Source organism: Bos indicus, chromosome 5, assembly GCF_029378745.1.
Source record: "Bos indicus isolate NIAB-ARS_2022 breed Sahiwal x Tharparkar chromosome 5, NIAB-ARS_B.indTharparkar_mat_pri_1.0, whole genome shotgun sequence".
NCBI classification, from domain to species: Eukaryota; Metazoa; Chordata; class Mammalia; order Artiodactyla; family Bovidae; genus Bos; species Bos indicus.
Window position 1 is genome coordinate 43,645,180 of NC_091764.1, and position 19,484 is coordinate 43,664,663.

The 19,484-nt window shown below is 41.3% G+C and overlaps 1 protein-coding gene across 1 annotated transcript in view; it reads right to left on the reverse strand.

Annotated features, from left to right (window-relative positions):
• Positions 1-2,437: 2,437 nt before the first annotated feature.
• The window catches only part of MYRFL (myelin regulatory factor like), a 126,028-nt gene continuing 108,981 nt past the window's right edge, over positions 2,438-19,484 (reverse strand). Inside the window, exons 18-25 of the mRNA XM_019960812.2 lie at positions 19,410-19,462; positions 19,109-19,288; positions 10,164-10,223; positions 9,420-9,507; positions 7,075-7,149; positions 3,761-3,881; positions 3,367-3,441; positions 2,438-3,091 (exon numbers count right to left, since the gene is read on the reverse strand). Coding sequence (XP_019816371.2) covers positions 3,005-3,091; positions 3,367-3,441; positions 3,761-3,881; positions 7,075-7,149; positions 9,420-9,507; positions 10,164-10,223; positions 19,109-19,288; positions 19,410-19,462 — 739 coding nt within the window. The 3' untranslated portion in view covers positions 2,438-3,004. The remainder of the gene's footprint in view (positions 3,092-3,366; positions 3,442-3,760; positions 3,882-7,074; positions 7,150-9,419; positions 9,508-10,163; positions 10,224-19,108; positions 19,289-19,409; positions 19,463-19,484) is intronic.

The window sequence follows — 19,484 nt, forward strand, 5'->3', positions numbered from 1 at the left end:
GTAGATTAGTATTTTCCCTGTACTCCCTCTTTGGGTTTGATTAATTTGCTAGGGTGGCTCACAGAACTCAGAGAAACATTTTACTTGCTGGATTATGTGTTTATTATAAAAGAATGTAACTCAGGAACAGCCAGATGGAAGAGATATCCAGGGTAAGGTGCAGGGAAATGGTGTCTTCTTCCAAACCCCCCTGAGTTCACTGACCGATAAGCTCTCTGAACTCCATACTTTTATATTTTTATGGAGGATTCATTCCATAGGCATGATTAATTTAATTATGCCACTCATGACTGAAATCAACCTCCAGGCCCTCATTCCTCCCCAGAGATCATGGGTGAGACTGGAAGTTCAAATCCTCTAATCACGTGATTGGATGTCCTGGTAACCAGCCTTCATCCTTTGGTGCCATGTAAATGTCACCCCAGTGAAAAAACCAAAGACATCTTTATCTCTCTCAGCACTTAGGGAACTCCAAAGGTTTTAGGAGCTCTGTGCCAGGTACAAGAGATAAAAATCAAATATACATTTCTTATTATAAATTACAGTATCACAGATGCCAACAGTAAGATAAGGGAAAGCCAGTCATTCAACACCCTGTTACCTGAAGCTAGAGTGACTTGAACCTCCATATCCTAAAATATAGCGTATTAATGAAAACTCTGAGGTATATGGAGGTCAACAGACCAGAAGATGATCCCAATTGAAAGATAATTTGTTACAATTCCCAAGGGGACAGGATATGACACTAGGAAGCACCAGGGTCAGTCAGGAAGAGGAAAGAGAGGGAGAAACTGTAGGCAAAAGCCTTTGTGGTCATTTCCATGGAAGGAACAGGTGAGGCAGGGGAGACAGGCTTAGAACCTGCTAGTGTGAGTACTTTCAGCAGGCTCTGGGCAAAAGAGGCTGTCCCTAGTTGTACATGGCCCTGGAGCAATCAGGGCAGGGGGATAGTAGTCCCAAATATGAGAACTTGATAAAGTAGGTGGTTGGGGGTGGGGGCTCTGGGTTGCCTGGTTGGTATTTGAAAATCATTGGTGGGCAAGTTTACTATCTCTAGGAACAGCCTAAACTCAGGAGCTAGAATCCCATGATGGTCAGCAAGACCCTAAGATATCAAAACATCAGAAAACAGAAAATAAAAGATATAGTTAGTACACTCTAGCTAGAGGATTTCCAGCTCTTCTAAGTTGGGAAGGGCATTCAAATCTACCCATAAGCTAAGTAGAAATATCCAAAGCTAATTCAGCTGTAAACAATGGAGATGGGTCTTAATGCCCTGTAAGAGAACCTCTTGCATGTAGAGGAAGAACAACAAAAACAAGGCAATGTGTCTCTCTTCCTGCCCTGCAGATAGGTTCATCTGTACCATTTCTCTAGATTCCATATATATGTGGCAATATACAATATTTGTTTTTCTCTGTCTGACTAACTTCACTCTGTATAACAGATTTTAGTCCATCCTCATCCCTACAAATGACCCAATTTTGTGCCTTTTTATGGCTGAGTTATATTCCATTGTATATATGTACCACATCTTCTTTATTCATTCATCTGTGATGACCTAGAGAGGTGGGATGGGAGGGTTTGCGGGGGGTCGGGGGAAGCTCAAGAGGAAAGAGATTTATGTATATATATAGCTGATTCACATTGTTGTACAGCAGAAACTAAAACAACATTGTGAAGCAATTATACTCCAAAAAATAAAAATAAAAGTATTTTTAAAATAACAAAAACCTAAGATACTGGTAATGACAACTGAAAGATCAAATGCAACTTATCTGAGCCTAGACTGTCTGGGTTAATTTAAAGGACTTGTCACAAGCCAGTGCTTCCCAAGAGGACATAAAAGTTTCAGTTCAGTTCAGTCGCTCAGTCGTGTCCGACTCTCTGCGACCCCATGAATCGCAGCACGCTAGGCCTCCATGTCCATCACCAACTCCCGGAGTTCACTCAGACTCACGTCCATCGAGTCAGTGATGCCATCCAGCCATCTCATCCTCTGTCGTCCCCTTCTCCTCCGGCTCCTAATCCCTCCCAGCATCAGAGTCTTTTCCAATGAGTCAACTCTTCTCATGAGGTGGCCAAAGTACTGGAGTTTCAGCTTCAGCATCATTCCTTCCAAAGAAATCCCAGGGCTGATCTCCTTCAGAATGGACTGGTTGGATCTCCTTGCAGTCCAAGGGACTCTCAAGAGTCTTCTCCAACGCCACAGTTCAAAAGCATCAATTCTTTGGCGCTCAGCCTTCTTCGCAGTCCAACTCTCACATCCATACATGACCACAGGAAAAACCATAGCCTTGATTAGACGGACCTTTGTTGGCAAAATAATGTCTCTGCTTTTGAATATGCTATCTAGGTTGGTCATAACTTTCCTTCCAAGAAGTAAGCATAAAAGTTTAGCACCCATCAAACATTACAAAGTAACATTACAAAGATATTATTTTTTTTAATCCAGTTTATTAGCAAGTTATAGTGTATGTAGTTCAAGTGCACGCACACACATATACACATAGTAATAGCTTGCCTAAATGTGAGCTCAGCATCAGATACCACCCACCCCTCCCCCAACACACACCAAATCACAAATTCTCAGGAGTCTGTTTAGTGGGTCCAAGTTGACACGGCTGAAGTGGGTCTTTTGTTTTCCTCAAAAGCACTGAGATATACAACAACAAAGTAAAGTCAAACCTGCCCATTTTGACCTCACAGCTTCCTTAGGAACAGAAACAGTATTTTCAAATCCAACAGTGCTGTTTACTCCAGGAAATGTTTTCCTCATAGTCACGGCAAAATCAAACACTACAGTATCTCAAATTCCAGCAAACACTTTATTCTCCTCACTAATGTCTCAAAACCTTTGGTAGCCAAAGCCTGGAAAAAGCCCTTTGGCAATAAACGTGAATGTTTTACAACGGGTAGAGAGAAGTTGCAAGAGGATAAAAGTTTCTGTTAACTGTATTGGAGTATTTTTCTTGGGCAGAGTCCCCAAACAAACTTGAATAAATTACACACAATGTCGATAGAAGTAAAAGAAGTAATCTGTAAAGAATTTCCCAGCAAAATAAGGGTCCGTTGAACAGTCAGCTAAATCCTGTCAGAAGGGAAGTTGGGGGAGAGAATGATTAATGTAAGAATTAGTTGTAATTAAAATTATCTACTTATCTGTTTGGAAAAGGAAATGGTAACCCACTCCACTATTCTTGTCTGGGAAATCCCATGGACAGAGGAGCCAGGTGGGCTACAGTCCATGGGGTCTCAAGAGTCAAACACAACTTAGTGGTTAAACCACCACCACCACCATTTACCTCTCTATTTATCTAATGGTCCATTTCTTTCTTACTGAAAAGAAAAAAAAAGAGAGCTTACCGGTGCAGCTACCCGGAAATGGTACCCACTGTCGAAGAGTGGTGCTACAGGGAGGCTCCAAATGTGCTGATATCCCTAAATAATGAATGAAAGAGAGGTCCATCACATAACTACATTTTACTCTTTGCTGGAAAAAGCCCAGGCTGAAAAGCATTCCCTTGATTGCAGTAGGAGAGGTGTTTGTGGCAACAGTTCTTGATGGTGTTGCTGGAGAAGTCTGTAGCTTCCAAAGGATGCACAGAAGATGCTGAGCCAACTCCTGTGACCAGGGTCAGCAAAGGGAAACACTGACATGTGACCCATGGCATCTCTGTCTTTGTGAGGATCAGAGGCTGTGCCACCACTATAGATGCACTTCTGGAATGCAGAATGCCGAGGAGCTGCAAATTGTTACCTGTGTCATCTCCTGGGAGACTTCCTGTTGACTTTCCATCCCTTTGGCCTCTATTTTACTACGGAAACACATATTTCCAAGGGTGAACTTGCACTGGAAGACTATCAGTGGCTCTGTTGTGCTTCAAGAGACAAATGAAAGAAAAGGCAAGTGGAAAAGCAGTTATCAGCTCCCATAGGCTACACCGTGAGAAGACGAGGGCTTATGGGAACATAACTTTGGAACCCATTCAAAGTTCCAAATAGACCTGCTATTACACAAAACTCACGAATGCCAATATACCAATTCACATCTCATTATAAAAGAAAGAAACTCAATCTCAGATGACTACTATTGTCAACTAAATGCTTGTGTCCCCCACCCCCCAAATTCGTGTGTCTAAATCCCAACTTCCAATATGATGGTGTCAGGAGGCAGAGCCTTAAGGAAGTGACAGATCCTGACGGTGGAACCCTGATGAGTAGGGTTAGTGCCCTCATGAAAAGGACCCCAGAGAGCCCTCTCACCCCTTCTGCCATGTGAGGACATAGAGAGAAGACGGCTACTTATCAACCAGGAAGTGGGCTCTCATCCTACATCAAATCTGCCAGTGCCTTGATCTTGGACTTCCCAGGCTCCAGAACTGTGAGAAATGAATGTCCGTGGTTTAAGCCACCCAGTATTATATAGTAGACTGGAACTGACTAAAACTAAAACTGAGGTAACATACAACAGTCTTGAAAATCTAGTCTCATGACTTAAGTCATTTCAATATTAGAACTTCTTAGCTCCATAGATGTAAAAAATAATTTTGGGGTATATCCCTTCTCTTTTCACTGGCAGCTGAATTTGCTTTCATCTGACATTTCCAGGATTTGAAATTCTGCAAACTTCTGGTCTGGATAGGTCTCATTTGAATCAGAGAAGAAGGCAACACAGGTATGGGTGTGGGGTGAGCCCCATTAGGAATTATCAGTCCTTATCCCTGGTCCCTCAGAGGTTAAAGCATCTGCCTGCAATGTGGGAGACCTGGGTTCCATCCCTGGGTTGGGAAGATTCCCCTGGAGAAGGAAATGGCAACCCACTCCAGTATTTTGCCTGGAGAATCCCATGGACAGAGGAGCCTGGTGGGCTACAGTCCACAGGGTCGCAAAAAGTCAGACACGACTGAGCGACTTCACTTCACTTTCAAAGCTATCAGAGTGGAAGACATGTCAGAAAGAACGGTTCTTCTCTAAAGGCTGGCCCGGGAATCATCATCAGGAGGATGAGGTCGACCTATTTCTGGGACAACTACAATCTTGGTTGAGTATATGTGTTACTTTAAGATCACTACTGTTAGAAAAAAAAATGATTCCTAAAGCCTGATTTATCATGGGAGACTCAGTTTCAAACCCTGGGTTGAGAAGATCCCTGGAGAAGGGAATGGCTACCCACTCCAATATTCTTTCCTGAAGAATTCCATGGACAGAAGTTACAGTCCATAAGGTTGCAAAGAGTTGATCACGACTGAGTGACTAATACCCACTTTTCAGTGACTCAAGACAACCTTCTGCCACTTCAAGGGATATACGACTTCAGCTTACTTCCTTCCATCGAAGCTAGGGACAAATGAGGAAACGCTGTCCCAGGCAGCTCAGAGAGTGCTAAAGAATAGTACACTTAGCTTTTGCTCTCCCTTGTAATATGGTGGATTCTGAGTCATGAAATTTTAGCTGCTTGAAAAAGACCATTTCAAGGCAAGCAGTTGGTTGTGTTATTAGCTGCCATCTATGGGGTCGCACAGAGTTGACACGACTGAAGCGACTTAACAGCAGCAGCAGCAGAAGCAAAGTTGATGAAAGAAGGAGTATGAAGTCTGAGTGAAACAGAGGAAGACACCAGAGTGGAATGGGAGGAAATGATGGAGGAAGCAGAGCTGGGGAAGCAGAGGGAGAGAGGGGAGGGCAGAGGAAAGCGAAAGAAAGGGAAAAAGGAAAGAGAGAGAGGAAATGTGGAAGGGACAAAGGAGAAACTAACATCAAGAGACACAAACACCATCTTCACGGTGAGTACCTCACTTCATAATTTCTGTGAAAGTCTTCTAAAGTACCATGATTATTCAAAATAGCTGATAAAATAGATTAGAGTTTTGTGATTTTGGAGGAAAGGTAGTCATAATGTGAAGTGCCTGCTGTGTGCCAGGACGGGGCAATGTTCTTACGGGTCTCACCTCACTGGGGAGGCAAGAAAGTGATGGTCGAATGGAAGGGCTGATTGGAAGTCCATCTCCACCACTTATTTGCTCTGACTTTCAGGGCAAGCTTTTTGACCTCTCTAAACTAAGTGCTCCCATCTGAAAAGTATGCTGCTAAGTCACTTCAGTCGTGTCCGACTCTGTGTGACCCCATGGACAGCAGCCCACCAGGCTCCTTCGTCCCTGGGATTCTCCAGGCAAGAACACTGGAGTGGGTTGCCATTTCCTTCTCCAATGCATGCAAGTGAAAAGTGAAAGTGAAGTCGCTCAGTTGTGTCCGACTCTTAGCGACCCCATGGACTACAGCCTACCAGGCTCCTCCGTCCATGGGATTTTCCAGGCAAGAGTACTGGAGTGGGGTGCCATTGCCTTCTCCATCTGAAAAGCATAAACTAGAAAAAAACACCAACCTCAGAGGGTTGTTGTGAGGACTATATGACCCAGTAGTAAAGTGTAGAGTGTCTGGCATATAGTCTGTGCTCAGCAAATGGTAGTAATTAATTTTGCTATTATTATCACTGATTCTCACAGAGGCTCTCCATGTTATGATATAATGTCAAATTCATCTTATAGATGAATAAACAGTAGTCAGTGAGGATAAGTGGTTTTTCCAAGATTATAGAATTAATAAGTGATGGAGACAAAATCTGAGCCCTGGTCTGCCCAGCTCCAAACTCTGACTCCATTTTTTAACTCCCCTGCGGGGAAGTAGATGGTATCTGCATTTGCAATGTTCCCAGGAGCTCAGAGAAGTGTGCAGCCCCCCATCCAGGGAACATGCTATTACTCTAGCTCCCACCCCAATTCAAAGGGACACAGCCAAGGGCAGTCGGCAGCCTGAGAACATCAAATCCAAGGTCAGGCTCACTTTGCAGGTGTGAGCATACAGCCCACAGCCTTTCTATCCTTTGGAAGAAGCTTGGAAGGTCCCAGGCTTCTGGCCCACCTCTCAACCCAATCGTCATTCTTTAACTGAAAACATTCTACTTCCTAAATTATTAATCAAATTGTGAGGGAAACTCAGGCTTGGTAGTCAGATAATAAAAACAGAATTATAATATAATAAAACCAGAATTATCTTTTACAGCTATGAACTTACTTGATTTCCAGAGAGAATTTGACATTGGTGGGTGTGTACTTATTAACAGGAATATGGTAATAGTAATTTCCAGACCTAATTAAGGGAAAAAAATAAAATCACAAATCAAAATATGCAGGAAAGGATTCAGTCTTTTTTCTATTTTTGAATACTACATAAACTGTGAAATATTCTATTATATGTGATAGATATAGAAAATCAAGTTTAACATGGCACAGTTTCATGTTTTTCAGAGATATACCTGTCAAATTTCAAAGTGATCTCTTTCAGGTCAAACTCTATCAAATATACCACAAACAGATTCATAGTTTCTTAGAATACACAAGAAATGATGGAAAGTCAAAACCTCCACCAAATGTACAAAACTAAACCAATAGGAAATGACTTCAACTTCCCTTAAGGAGACAGATTTCAGAAAACAAATGAGGCAAAGGCCTCAAACTAAACAGTCCCTCTGGAAAGAACTGGAAATAATAACTACCTGCTTTGATACAGTAAATCACTCCCTTTTAGACAACATCAGCAGGAAATACCACGTACTTTCAAAAATGGAATCAAGTAAAATTATTACAGTCCTAATTATCATTGAGTAATGGAGAAAACCGCAGGATAGAAATGCTTATACAGGGATTCCTCCCACCCTTGGGGAGGGATGGTTGGGAAAAGGGGGGAGTTCCTTTGACTCATATTGTAATGAAAACTCAAGCAAAAAGGCACATTGTATCTAATACAAGTTCTTATGACCTTCCTATCCCTTTAATTATATACAGAAATAAAACCAGATAAATGGGGCAAAGGGCCAGTCATTTTAAATTCTCTTTAATAAATGCTAAACTGAGTTGTTAAAAATGAGAAAGCAAAAATAAAAGCAACAGATGTGGATTGGAATCAGGAGGACTTTGTCCTACCACAGTAAGCTTAGATAAATAGAAGTCGTTTCCTGCTGTGTGCCTCCCAGTATCTGCGTGGTTCCCTGAAACCCAACTACTTAGGTAGTAAATATCCTGATCTTACAGATGGGAAGCAGGTACGCAAGGATAATGAACTTCTTGTCAACTGGAATTTGAACCCAAATCATCTTACTATTCATCATCACATCATTCTACCAAACCAATTAATGTCTGTCTCTGACTTTTTCAGGCTCACTGAGCCTCAAGTTCTTTAACTTCAAAATGGGGATAAATAATACCGACCTTGTGTGATTTTGTGAGAATTCAATGAGATAATGAATGTAAAGGTCATAAACATATAATAAAGTGTCATACAGGTTATTTTCAAAAATCAGGTCCAGGAAATTCCCCAGTGGTCCAGTGGTTAGGACGCCCGAACTCTCACTACATGGGTTCAATCCCTGGTCGGGGAGCTAAGATCCTACAAGCTGTGTGGCACAGCCAAAAATGAAAAATATATATATAAAAAATTGTTTTATAAAAGTCAGGACCATCAGCCTGAAGCCTAAGCTATATCAAGCTTAAAAAGAAATAAGGCTGAGAGGACTTCCCTGGTGATCCAGTGGGTAAGATCTACCTGCCAATGCAGGGGACATGCGTTCAACTCCTGGTCTGTGAAGATTCCATATGTGACAGAGCAACTGAGCCTGTGTGCCACAACTACTGAGCCAACATGCTGTAACCACTGAAGACTGAGCACCGAGAGCCTGAGGTCTGCAAAATGTGCAGCCTTGCCTTTAACCTAGCAGGCTGAAATATGAGCAGGCTTAACTAAACCAGTAAATACCTATCAAATAAAGCCTCTCCATTCTCAATACCTTCAACCTGCATAGTGTGTTTACTGAAGCTTCTGTGCTTGCCCTCTATGCTTCTAGATTCGTCATTACCTCGACGCATGTGATTCACAAGAGATGAATGTTGCCGTAAACTTTTGCAATGCCTAGATTTTTTTCCTCTTAACTGAAAAGGTTAGGATACGCTCTATTTTTTCAGCAATTAAAATAATGATATCCCTTGTTATTAAAATATATAAATGTCAGCTCACTCGTAACTCAGAGCCATCAGTAATAATGCCTTCCTTTTCTATAAAATTAACTAACAGCTCTGTGCCTATGGTATGTGGCCTCTGAGAGCTGCCCCCTAAGCTTTTTGCTCTGGACTTACCCTTTAAACCAGGAGACTGTAATCTTTGGAGCCATGGCTTATTGACATTTGCTAATACCAACCATTTTACGATTCCCTCGGCCACCATGTAACAAATGTGTTTTCCACTTGAGGAGCCATGTAAGCACACATCGATTTTGCCATGTAACATCAGCTTTCATTCCAATCTCCAAAGCCCTGAGCCCTGAGTAAATTCCAGAAACAATGGGAGATAGTGGGGGGCTTACACACCCGCACTGGAGGCTTCTACTGCAATAGCGCCGATCTATTATTTGCTGGATTTCCATAATCTGAATAGAACTGATGGTTGTATCAATCCCTGAATTGAGAAGAAATAGAGAAAGTAAACGCTTCTGCAGAGGAAAAGAGCATTGTGTTCCAGTTGCAGGCTCCAAATTACAGAATGCGAAATAAGAGTTTTCTAGATAAATGGATTCCATTTGCTTTCAAATGAGATAAAGAGAGAAGGGGAGAAGGCTTTTGTTGCCATTACGGTATATTTTAAGAAAACTAAAAAAATAAAAGAAAACCCAAGCTCCAGTAGATAGCCCCATAACGTCCAAAAGAAAACCTGAATCACTGAAGTCCTACTAAGTTGAAATTTATTGAAAATGGACAGTGTAATGGGACATGCAATCTGGCCAATAAGGAAGGAGATATATATATATATATATATATATTTTAGAAAACAGAAAACCAACTAAAAACAGCGTAAAAATAGAAGAAGAGAGCAGGAAGTTCAAATAAATTATTAGAATCCATGAAGATCAACCACAATGCCTAGCAGTATGCAACCATTTCCAATGCTTCCTTAATAGTTAGGTTGGCATTGGTTACAAAAAACTGTAACCCCCACAGGGGTTTGGGGCAGAGTGCAGCCTCTGTCCCTGTACCTCTCTCCAGTATCGCTTTCATAGCTTGTTGTTGCTCTGCCTCGCTCCACAAAGCCAAAGAAGAGAGTAAATGTAAACTTACAATCACTCCTCCAGTCAACGTTGGTTTGTGCCTCTGCTGCCAAGAATGATGTGCTTCTGCCTGTTGAAGAGGAAACCGTCTGTCAGTCTTAAAGCTTGCTCAGGATGAGAAGAAACCCAGTGTGTAGCCTAGCTTGTCAGTCGGCCGAATGTCTCCCCACCCTTTCTCTCTCCCACTTTTCAGCCCATCACGTCCCTATGCCACTATTGGTTTGTTTGTTTGTTTGTTTTCATTGATTTGACTGTGCCAAGTCTTAGTTGTAGCATGTGGGATGTAGTTCCCTGACCAGGGATCAAACCTGGGCCCCGTGCATTGGGAGCATGGAATCTTAACCACTGGACAACCAGGGAAGTCCTCCCTATGCCATTTCTCACAGGTCTAGTTTATTGTCTCCCTTCTCCAAAAAGCCACCTGTTTTGGAATGAATTAAAGCCCTCCAAATTTTCACATATATAGCCCTAACCCCTGGTACCTCAGAACGTGACTGTGTTTGGAGATGGGCCTTTAAAGTAATAATTACATTAAAGTGAAGCTGTTAGGATGGACCTTCATTCAATGTGTGTGGCATTCTTATAACAAGAGGGGATTAGGACATGAAAAGCCTTGTGTGTATGGAGGACAGAATTTGCAAGGAGGCAGAGAGAAGGCATCGCTCTACACCCAACTGTGAGCTTCTGGAACACTGCCTCTTGTTCACTGTTATGTTCCCACATTCGACAAGGCCACACTCAGCTGTGATGCTCAATACATATTTGTGGAAGAATAGAAGCAGGGACGTCAAGAAAGAGGGAGGAAGAGAGAAGAGAAAGCCAACTGTGTATCTTCTTTGAGCCCAGGAGTGAGACTTCAAGGAATCAGATCTGGTAACCCCTGAATCTTGGACTTCTAGACTCCAGAACTGTGAGAAAATAAATTTCTGTTGTTTAAGCCACCTAGTCTATGGCATTTTATTTTGGCAGCTCCAGCCGACTAAGACACCATCCTGAATTAGATCACTGTAGCTCAGAGCTCCAGCCTTTCCAGTGGAGGGTGTAATATTATTATGCTGTAGTGTGTATTATTACTGAATCCTCAAAGTGGTGACCAGTTAGTGATATCTTCTCGATCACTGTACCAATGGGCTATTATCTCTGTTTTGTTACTTAACTTTCATGTATTTTTGCCCTTTCTCAACACCTCCAGGGCTTCCCTGGTGGTCCAGCAGTTAAGACTCTCGCTTCCAACTGCAGTGAGCATGGGTTTGATCCCTGGTCAGGGGAACTAAGATCCCATGTACTGAGTGGGGCAGTCAAAAGAAAAGAAAAGAAAAAACAAAACAAAACTCTAGAATAGGGAACCTCTTTTAGCATTTTTGAATTGTCGATAACTCCAAGCATAATGTGATCCATACAGAAAAAAAAGCGAGCTCGAGTTTCCCAGGTGGTGTTAATAGTAAAGAACCTGCCTGTCAATGCAGGAGACATAAGAGACCCGGGTTTGATCCCTGGTTTGGGAAGAACCCCTGAAGGAGAGCATGGCAACTCACTCCAGTATCCTTGCCTGGAGAATCCCACAGACAGAGGAGCCTGTTGGGCTGCATTCCATAGGGTCTCACAGAGTCAGACATGATTGAATGGACTCAGCACACATGCAAAGTAAAAACTGAGCTGAAGTCATCTGAGAAGAAGAATCAAATCACTGGTGTGGGGCCAGAGTTTACTGATGGGGAAGGAAGCCAGGGGAGTGGTTATGATCTGTCAGAGCCAAAAAGGCATTTTAAAAGCAATTTTGAAAAGGTAACCATTCAGATAATAGTTGTTAAGGCTGTGGGGAAAAAAAGTATATCTTTTTAAAGTGGATAGTAAAAGCCATCATTTAGTGAGTTGCTAAGCTAACCTCACAAAAGAATTTTAAAGTGTTTTCAATAATTTCTTTAAATTTGCAGATTTTTTTCAAGTAAATGTCCTCTTTATTGCAGCCTTTCATTTGCATTAAATAATATCTATGTTTTTCAGTATAATTTTGGGCAAAACACAAAGACATTAACCTTATTTAATAAGAAATATAAGTTAACACAATATGTTCTGCTTTCATGGCAATGAAAAAGAAACAAGATGTGAAACTAATTTCTATGTGGAATTTCAGGCGAGAAAGCAAAGCTAGTGTGTATTCCTGAGTGTCTCTGTCTGTCCTGGTTAGTACTTCTTACATGAAGTGGAAGGGCTGGTTTACTTATCCAGTCACCCAACTGTGAGCTTTTGGAACACTGCCTCTCATTCACTATTGTATTCCCACATTCAACAATGCCAGTCTCATCTGTGGTGCTCAATACATATTTGTGGAAGGATAGAAGGAGGGATGTCAAGAAAGAGGGAGGAAGAGAGAAGAGAAAGCCAACCATGTATCTTCTAGAGAAATGTTTTCTCTTCCACACTCAAAGGAGGAACCCCTAGGGGCTGAGTGCAGAGGGATGCTGGGGGTAGATGAGGAAGCTGGACTTTTTCATCTCATTAGCAAGTGGGAGTGAGACGACTGGAAGGCAAGGCCAGTTTGCTGAGACTCTTCCCCAGTGTGATACTTCTCTTTAAGAAGAAATGGACCTTAATATATACTGATTTTCTAGAAAATTGAATATTTATTTCCCTTTTAAATATATGTGCTGTCTAAAAAGCCTCAAGATTACCTGGATTCCAGCTCTTCAAATAATAATTTTCAAGCACTTTTCCTGCTATGAGTTTTGTTTATGATTACTTCCATAGAAGGCTAATTTACAAGGCAAATGAGGCATAAAGAGAAGGGAAAACCAGACTTATCTATCCTGTTTTTTTCCTTACCTTTTGTTCTATTTTCCTGCTGAATTTGCAGGAAAACAGCTCATTTATAAAGTCTGGTAGCTGAACTACAGAGTTGCCTTATTTTCACAGAAGCGTGTTTCCACATTCCTGGAGACATAGAACCCTAGGATAGGATTTAGTTTCTGAAGGGATAAGGTATTTTTTAACGGTAATAAAAAGGTGAAGTTGAGCTTGCAGCTTAGAATTATGAAAATGGCTTTTCCAAAGCAGGATTGGAAATAAGAAGTTTTAAGTCTCCTATAAAACACCTCTACTTTGTCACTTTTCGGAGGCAAGACTGTTCAATTCTGAAGGGCTGGCTATTGGAAAACCGTAAATTCTCCTATAGTCATACAGGAGTAGCTCTCATTTTATAAGAGCCTTCTAGCAACATTCCCTATAAACTTAACATACATTCCCAATGGTTTTCATTGTAAAGTTGGAGATATATTTCACAATCAGCAGATGAGATCTCCCCATAAGCTAAATTAGAAACTTCTGGAGAAGAGAGATTTAAGCTGGTGTCCAACCAAAGCATACCCTGTCGTGGTAGAATGTGTATACTGCATACTTGTAAAACTGTACTGATGGCTTAGTCCCAGTACAGCAACTTGGATGCCTTTCTCTTCCCTGGTTGAAATAGACTCAGGCCAAGAAAAAGTCAATAAGCCCAACCAACTCATGACTGAGTCCTTTAACTCAGGGAAACATTTTCTTTCAGCCACTGGCTCTTCTCAGATCTGGTCTCCAAATCAAAGTAAGCATGACTTACAGATGTTTCTTGCTGTGTGAGATTTTAAAAAACTTTACCAAATCTCCTAAAACCTGCATAATTCTGTTGGTGCATTTTCCCATAGGTGTTTAACTTTTCAATATCTTATTTTGTTGCCTATTTAAATATTTATTAGTTCCATAGATTAAAATCTACTCCATCATACTCAGTTCCTCAGAATATAAGTTGAATATTTTGAAGTACCTGCTTTCCACTTGTTAGTTTTACTCAAACCTTTTATTAGGTATGGGAAGAGGGGATATAACCTTTCTGAAAGACACTTTAAGCAATCAACTCAGGCCCAAAGGAAGAATAATGGCTTGAGCTCAACATATTATAAAAATGTCAATTTCCCTTTGTTTATTTTACTAGTATTCTTACTCTTCAGAAAGGAGGCTCATAAGTGTGTTATGAGGCTTGGTGAACTATGAGATATTACTCCACATCCTACTGAGGGTTATTCTACATTTTTTTAATTGAAAAATGTATTTGTAAATTTGTAGTTGGTCTAAATGCCCCAGAAACACCTGTTGAAACGAATATTTGCCTGACTTTCTCCTCTGTTGGATTTAGAAACTCTGGTGTTACATGGTGCTCTGGACAGAGTGAGGAGATGGAACATCAGCAGGGGGGAAAATGCCTTTCTTCAGACCCCCAGAAATATCCTGAAGTGGGAACGACATCTCAATGGCTATAGACACATAATGGGATACTACTCAGCCATAATAAGAATAAAATAATGACATTTGCAGCAACATGGATGACCTAGAGAGGATCATACTAAGTGAAATAAGCCAGAAAGACAAATACCATATGATACCACTTAAATGTGGAATCTAAAATATGGCACCAATGAACTTACTCATGAAAGAGACTCACAGACAAAGAAAACAAACTTAGAGTTACCAAAGGGCAAAAAGCAGGAAAGGGGAGAAGAGATAAATTAGGAGACTGGGATTAAAATACACACATTACTATCTATAAAACAGATAACCAACAAGGACCTGCTATATAGCACAGAAAGCTATACTCAATATCTTATAACAACATAATGGAAAAGAATCTGGAAATTACATATATATATATATCTAAATCATTTTGCTGTACACCTGAAACTAACACAATCTTGAAAATCCACTGCAGTAGTAGTAGTGTTAGTCGCTCAGTCGTGTTCAGCTCTTTGCGATCCCATGGACTATAGCCCACCAGATTTCTCTGTCCAAGGGATTCTCCAGGCAAGAATACTGGAGTGGGGGGCCATTCCCTTCTCCAGGGGCTATTCCCGACCCAGGGATCAAACCCATGTCTCCTGTGTCTCTGGCATTGCAGGTAGATTCTTTACCATCTGAGCCACTAGGGAAGACCTAATTAGCTGTATTTCCCTAATTTTTTAAAAAAAATGGCTATAGGCAAAGGGGAGGAGACTTAGGGTACTGAAACTGCTTTCTAGGACCACAGAATAGACACTTTCTGCATCTTCTAGAGTTGATCTCAGGTAGATGCACACACAAGCCCAAATAAATAAAGGTTGAATGGTGGGGATGGGCACCTAGATTTCAATTTCAACTTTACCTGTGATTCACTGCAGAATCTTAAGCAAAGTGCTAAGCTTCTGTTCCATCAGCAGTAAAACGGATAAGCTGGTACAAATCAGAGATCCTCCTGGCCTGGGGACTTTGGAACCCAGATGACTACACAAACGGGTCTGTGGTGTTGGTTGTGAACTTAAAAAGTAACATCTCTCCCGTAGATATATACCATTTTTCAAATGTTGTTGTTAGATTAACAAAAGCAATTCATTTGAAAGCTTAACTAAACTTATAGTTACATTCTCCCTCTATGTATTAATACTTTTTCAGTCAAATAATTGTAAAAGCATAATGGATTCATAATCTCAGGGTCAAAAAACCAGGGCACCACTGGAGTAGCTGCTCTGTGACCTTCTATAACTCTAAATCCCCCAGAGTTTTCAAGTTTCCTGAAGGTGATAGTAAACAGAACATTTCAATCCTTTCCATTTTTTTCAAGTGGAAAGAGAGAAGAGGAAACAACTGCCCAGTGTGTCAGAGAGCCTGATAAAGCAGACCTTCAACTCCATTCTTAGCCAGAGAAGTTGACTGCTGTGTCTAAGAGGACACAGCCAGACGCTTGGGGCAGATCTTCTCTCTCCAGGAGTCTCCCCAGTGTTTCAGTTCATTATGGAAACATAAGAACATTCATAGTCCCAGAGCAGAGAGCAGCAAATCTTCATTTGGTTTGATAAGGTCTGCTCTTCCCAATCTCCCCTTGATGGGAAGAGATGGTGGCTATAGGAGTGAATTTGCACAAAAGTCAAAAAACTTTTTGGAAGTGAAGATGGGGCCAGTGTCCAACCTCTTCCTGTTCAGGATCCATGATTATCCACCTCACATGAGTGAGATGGTCTCATCTGAGCACTGCTCTCAGAAAAGGACACCAAGTGTCCCCAAGGTGGATTCCCACGGTAAGGGAAAACTGACCAGCCACAAGCTTCCATGTGCTCTAAACAAGAGATGAAGGTTCTGGGGGATTTTTATGACAGTAATGGATTTTTCCATATTTAAAACCATTGAGGATGTGATGACTGAAATTAATTTCTTTCTTTAAAATGAACTTTTATCTTCATTCTGTAGTGATGCATCTGTTTCCAAGTTCAATCAAAAATTGCTTTCATGAGAGAAACAGTGTAAACATTGCTTCCTGTAGCTTTGGGGAAAACTCTCTGTGTCTTAGCTTCCTCACTGGGGAAAAAAAGATCATAAATGGAGCCGATTATACAGAGTGAAGTAAGCCAGAAAGAAAAACACCAATACAGTATACTAACACATATATATGGAATTTAGAAAGATGGTAACGATAACCCTGTATGCGAGACAGCAAAAGAGACACAGATGTATAGAACAGTCTTTTGGACTCTGTGGGAGAGGGAGTGGGGGATGATTTGGGAGAATGGCATTGAAACATGTATAATATCATATATGAAACGAATCACCAGTCCAGGTTCAATGCAGGATACAGGAAGCTTGGGGCTGGTGCACTGGGATGACCCAGAGGCATGGTATGGGGAGGGAGGTGGGAGGGGGGTTCAGGATTGGGAACACGTGTACACCTGTGGTGGATTCATGTTGATGTATGGCAAAACCAATACAATATTGTAATGTAAAATAAATAAATAAAAATTAAAAAATAAAATACATTTTTAAAAAAGGAAAAAATATAAATAAATAAAAAGCAGAGACATTACTTTGCCAATAAAGAAAAAGAAAAAAGATCATAAAGCTGCCTATCTTTCCAGCTTTCAAGAACTAAACAACTTAGTCATGTGGACTACTTATGATGGTGCCTGGCCTACAGTAGTAATACTTCATAATATGGTGTTACTGATGATGGTGATAACAATGGTTTGTAGAAGCTATTTATTCAAGCTTCAAATATAAAATAATAGAGTTTGCCTCCGAACTTCAACCATTGACCATAATAACGTCATTCATAATTTGGGCTATTCAAAAATATTCTGGTTCATCTTCTTCCAGGCATGTGTAGGTCTGCACTTCACCAGCTGTTTTTAAATTAGACATAACCAATGTCACTTGCTTTGGCAAATAACATGTAAGCAGGAGTGACGTAGTGGAAGCCCTAACAGCCAATGCACAATTTGCCCTGTTCTTTTACCACCTCTGTAGAGATTCTGGAAATATGTACTGAGAAGGAGCTTCATCAGCTGAGTCCTGAACAGCATGATGTACACGATCCTTCTTTTGATCCACATTTGATATATAGAGTCAAATAAATTGTTGTCACATTAAGCATTGTGATTTGGGAGTTGTTACCACAGCATTCTAATTGATGGCACACTGATATGTATGTATTGTTACTATTAGCATAATCATCATTATTATACTGGGCTTCCCTGGTGGCCCAGTGAGTAAAGAATCCCCACAATGCAGGAGACTTGGGTCAATCCCTGGGTCAGGAAGATCCCCTGGAGGAGGGAATGGCTACCCACTCTGGTATTTTAGCCTGGAGAATCCCATGGACAGAGGAGTCTGGTGGGCTACAGTCCATGCGGTTACAAAGGGTCAGACATGACTGAACGATGCACACATTATTATTTTAGACACTTGCTAATATGTGTGTAAACAGAAGGAAATTTCTGAAAAAAAAATAACTTAGTATACATTTAGAAGTGCAGTACTTGATCTTTCAGAGATAATTTTGTCCTTAATCAAGTTTCCATATTTTTTTTTTTGCTCTTGTGGCATGTGGAATCTTAATTCCCAGATCAGGGACTGAACCTGTGCCCCCTGCAGTGGAAGCGTGGAGTCATAACTACTGGACCACCAGGGAATTCTCAGCTTTTTTAACATGAACATTCTGATACTAAAAGAGCACCAGTATGTATGTGTGTGTGTGTGTGTGTGTGTGTACACGCACGCGTGCATGCATATGTATGTGCATGTGTGTTTGTCTATGTCCCAAGAAGATAATCTGAAAGTGAAAGCTTTTTTTCATGAACTTAAAGCTTACCCTGAACTCATTAGAATCTTCAAAGCCATTTACTTCCTGCCACACTTGGTTTGGATAGACAGCCCAGATGCTGTATCACTTTTTAAGTTCTAAGTGGGCCAAAAAGTCTACCCATCTGTACATGATGACTCCACTTGTGCTACTGTTACTCTCTTGTTTGGCAAAGAACAAATGAGACCCTTTCACGTGAATTCACCAACAATTCAATATTTTGGGAATTCAACACTGTAAATGTAATCATTTGACATGAAAGAAAGCTGAGTGCTGAAGAATTGATGCTTCTGAACTGTGGTGTTGGAGAAGACTCTTGAGAGTCCCTTGGACTGCAAGGAGATCCAACCAGTCCATCCTAAAGGAAATCAGTCCTGAATATTCATTGGAAGAACTGATGCTGAAGCTGAAACTCCAATACTTTGGCCACCTGATTCAAAGAACTGACTCCTTAGAAAAGACCCTGATGCTGGGAAAGATTGAAGGCAGGAGGAGAAGGGGAAGACAGAGGGTGAGATGGTTGGATGACATCACAGACTCAATGGACATGAATCTGAATGAACTCCAGAAGTTGGTGATGGACAGGGAGGCCTGACGTGCTGCAGTCAATGGGGTCAACAAAGAGTCGGACACAATGGAGCAACTGAACTGAACTGAAATGCTTGCAAGTTTGTGCATTTGTGTTTTTAAAGATTTTGCCACACCTAACAGAGGAGTGGAACCATTATCTAGACTCATTAACAGACTAACCAAGTAAACACTGGGAAGGGGAACAAACCCCTCAGGTTCAAAGCACTAGTTGTTACCCTTTGGTCATTCTTTACCTGCCCATGGCCCCTGATGCGGCTCCTGCTCCTCCAACTGTCTTTGCATGGGGCTTGAGAGGCCTCTTCTTGTTCCCCAGATGGGGCAGCAATAAGTCTGCTGACATGGCAGGATCTCACAGAAAGTGATCTCAGGTACTTGGAAGGAAGGCAATGTGGTTGCCAGGGTTGTATTAGGTGCTGCAAAGCATCAGGCAGAGGGGAGGGAAGTGACAAGGTTAACCTGAAAGGCTGGTTCTTCTGTTGACAATTCACATGAACCCCAGGCTGGGTTTGAAGGTGGCTGATGGAGAGATCTTACCTGAGGGGGAAGCTGTGGAGGGCAGAGCTGGCTCCTGAGAGCTTGTGAGGTTGCTGGAGGAAGAGAACAAAATAA